Source organism: Crocodylus siamensis, chromosome 4 (assembly GCF_052110815.1).
Source record: "Crocodylus siamensis isolate JL-2025a chromosome 4, ASM5211081v1, whole genome shotgun sequence".
NCBI lineage: Eukaryota > Metazoa > Chordata > Crocodylia > Crocodylidae > Crocodylus > Crocodylus siamensis.
The window spans coordinates 154952387-154955646 of NC_143398.1; the positions used below are offsets into that span (position 1 = coordinate 154952387).

Genomic DNA, 3260 nt, shown 5'->3' on the forward strand with positions numbered 1-3260 from the left:
GCACACACTTTGCATTATAAAGTTACCAGTTAATAGATTTTTATATTGGGTACAGGCTGCACAGTTGGACAGAAGGAATACAGGTACCTCTTTACTTTATCCTGCTTTGATTCCAATCCAGGTGTTGGAAAAATAAGCTGCAAGATGGCATGCTTTTAGTGATCCATCTTTTTCTCTGACCACTTCAGGCTTGTATTACTGCTGATGAACTCCCAATACAAGGCTGCTGCTCAACTTTAGTAAATGAACAAACATTTTTAAATGGCTAGCCCACTTCTAAACTGGAGGCAAGCTGCCCATAGCACTCATACGCCATAGTCCTACCCTTTTAAATTAGTGTACATGAGTCCATTTTTGTCACTTGTAGGTAATGGATTGCTATTATAAAAAAAGCAATGTGGCAAAATATAGAATATATTGTTTCCACCCACCCTGTACCATCCTCTTGTATTAAAAATTAGTATTTTAGACTACCAGAAATTAAATGAGTTTGTGAAGCCACTTTAATGCTTTTAGCAGGATTAGAGGTAGAAATAGGAGACTGTCCTCTGTAGGGAAAAGCCATGTGATATGGCTACTGAGATTCAGTTGCTAGCAAGTTAAGTGTCAGCTATTGAAGTCTTGACTACTTAAGATACAGATACAGCAAAAAACATTATTCAAAATACATTCCCATGTGAGAGAATGATATTTTGAATATTTGCTCTAGAAAATCACACTGAAACTGTTATATTTACAAGTAATTAGATTTATTAGAATGCTATAATGGATTTTATTGTCAGAATTTGGCTGATTTACAGTTTCCTGGGGTTTTATTTTTCTTCCTCCTGGGGATTCTCTCTCTTTTTGGTTTAAAACACACAAAAAAGCATCGTAAGTTGAGTCAAGTTTTACTTACACATCAACCCCCCCCCCACCCCAGTCACAATCATTTTAAAAGAAAAAAAACGGAGAAGGGAAATCTCCGTTGCACATGATTAAGAACAGAACGCACACTAAGCTATAGCTATATCTTCAAAACAATACAAGGCTGTGGTTTATTCTGTTTATGCATCATAAAAACGGTCCGCTGTCTTGTATATACACATATGTATATAATGTTACATTCCAACACTGTAAAAAGTCCTCCTCCCCCCACCCCCCCAGCCAAGTCTCTCTCACTCCCCGAACTGTGGGAGGGGGGTCTCCTGCTGTCTGTGAAGTTCATTCTCTTTCAACAGCTTCAGGTTCTCGGCTCTCAACCTGTCCAGTTCCAGCTCCAGGTCTCTTACCCTAGTGTCCTCGGCCGAGTCCCCCCCATACTTTTTGCTCTCCATCCTCAGCCGGTTGTTCTCATCCTCCATCCGGGAGAGGCATTTTTCCAGCTCCAGGTACTCCTTGATCAGCTCCTGCTTGCTCATGTTCTGCAGGCTCTCCACATGGTACCGCTCGTAGGTCTCGGAGAAGTCCCGCTGCAGGAACTCACTGCCATCCCCACCCATGCCATCGCTGCCACCGTCCTCGTCGGCGCCCTCCTCCATGAAGTCCTCCTCGCTGGTGTCTGACTTAGCAGCCGCCCGCCTTGGGTAGAACTCAGTCTTGAGGTCAGGCTCCTCCTGGTCATGGTCCTCCATGAGAAACTGTGTGGTGTTGTAGGGTGCCACGGGCTGCCCCTTGGCAAACATCTCAGCACGGAGGCGCGAGGCCCGGAGGCTCTGCTTCTCATCAAACTTGCGCTTCTCCTCCCAGCTCAGCTTGGAGTAAGGCTTCCAGTGCCGCTTCTTCTTGGATGGCCGCCGGCGGTGCTTCTTCTTGCCCAGCTGGCGCTGCTGGGGCCAAGGCTCCTGCCCACCTCCCACAGCAGCTCGGCAGCGCTGCCCACCACAGCCCCGCTGGCATGGCTGGGGGTGGCTCTCCCCGCCCTCTGCCTCGGCAGCGCCGCCCTCCAGGCAGGGCGAGTCCTGGCCCGCCTCGGTCGGCGGGGCAGGGGCCTGCTCAGCCCCCGGACACACCCCCTGCTCCTCCTCCTCCTCCTCTTGCTGCGCTTCTCTCGGTTGCCACCTACTGTCCTCGTCCTGGCGCAGCCCCGCGGCGGCGGGGGCCGGCTCCGCCAAGGGCTCCTCTCCACCCGCGCCACCTGCACACTTGGAGGGAGAAGTTTCGCAGCGCTCCGGGCCGAGGCCGAGGCCGGACTCGGGCTCAGCCATGGTCGGGCCGGGCTCTTCCAGTTCGCTGCTGCCGCCGCGGGGAGGACTCAGGGGCAGGCGCTCGCCTCTTCTCGGCTCCTCACAACAGCGGCCCCAGGCCCGCACATCGGGGAGAGATGGGGCGCGGGGGAGCTCCGCCTGGGGCCGGATCAGTCCCTCCGTCCGGGCCGGGCCGCCGACACGCTTCAGCCGCCAAGGGGTTAAACCGTCCACTCCAGGCCCCAAGGGGTTAAAAGTGTCCGGAGCCACGAAGGGGTTAATTCCGCCAAGTCCCGCCCCGAGGAGGGCAGCTGCAGCGGTTTTAAGGTGCCCAGCGCCTGTGCCGAGCCATGCAGAGACCTGACGCGTTCATCACACCCTCCGGCTCCTGCGCCCGGCCCCTCCCTTCCCAGCTCGAGCTCAGCTGCCCGCTCCTACCACCGCCAGCTCTCAACTGCTGCTCCCAGCCCTCTGCCTCGCCTTATATAGAGGCACTAGGCTCCGCCCCGCGCCGCGCAAGCTCACTTGCCGTTCGCCGCCCCGGGGCATGCTGGGATGCGTGGTCTCTCGTCCCGATCGATTCCTTAGCTCGCGCCGGCTGGAACGACTACGGCTCCCAGAAGCGCGGCGGAGCCTCTCCTGCGGCCAATCAGCAAGCGCTGTGGGCGGAGCCAAGCACCATGCACCACCTATTGGTCTTCGCTGTGATTAGCTCTTGATTGGTTAGAGCACGCGTCGTTCATGCGCGGCTAAGCCAATGAGAGAGGAGGTGGAACTTGGATCAGTCCATCTGTTTCAGGGGCTTCGGCCCGTTGTGGGCGCCCAGCAACGCCAAGCGGCCTTCAACTGCGTCCTTAAGGGCAGGTGTGGGTAGGCGCACGCTGCCCCTCGCCCCGGCTGGACGCCGCGCCCCGGCCTCAACCCCCCTCCCCACGGCAATAATTGGTATGATCCAAAAATAGTCCCGTAGGCCCCGTGTCCCGAGTGGAGGCTTGCGCCGAGTGCGCGAGGCTGGTCCCGAAATCACGGAGCTACGTTGGCGGGAGTGGCCGCGTGGACAGGCACAGAGAAGCAGCTCAAAGCGACATTCGGGCG

General features: G+C 55.5%; 1 protein-coding gene across 1 annotated transcript; it reads right to left on the reverse strand.

The window, feature by feature from the left end:
- Positions 1-727: 727 nt before the first annotated feature.
- HEXIM1 (HEXIM P-TEFb complex subunit 1) lies at positions 728-3035 on the reverse strand. Its single transcript, XM_090044310.1, has one exon. It carries the CDS (start codon positions 2184-2186, stop codon positions 1158-1160), a length of 1029 nt encoding a protein of 342 aa, XP_089900436.1. The 5' UTR covers positions 2187-3035; the 3' UTR covers positions 728-1157.
- Positions 3036-3260: the final 225 nt, after the last annotated feature.

Bases quoted from the DNA above. Each gene is read 5' to 3' on its own strand.
- HEXIM1 (XM_090044310.1), bottom strand. From the start codon at position 2,186: ATGGCTGAGCCCGAGTCCGGCCTCGGCCTCGGCCCGGAGCGCTGCGAA.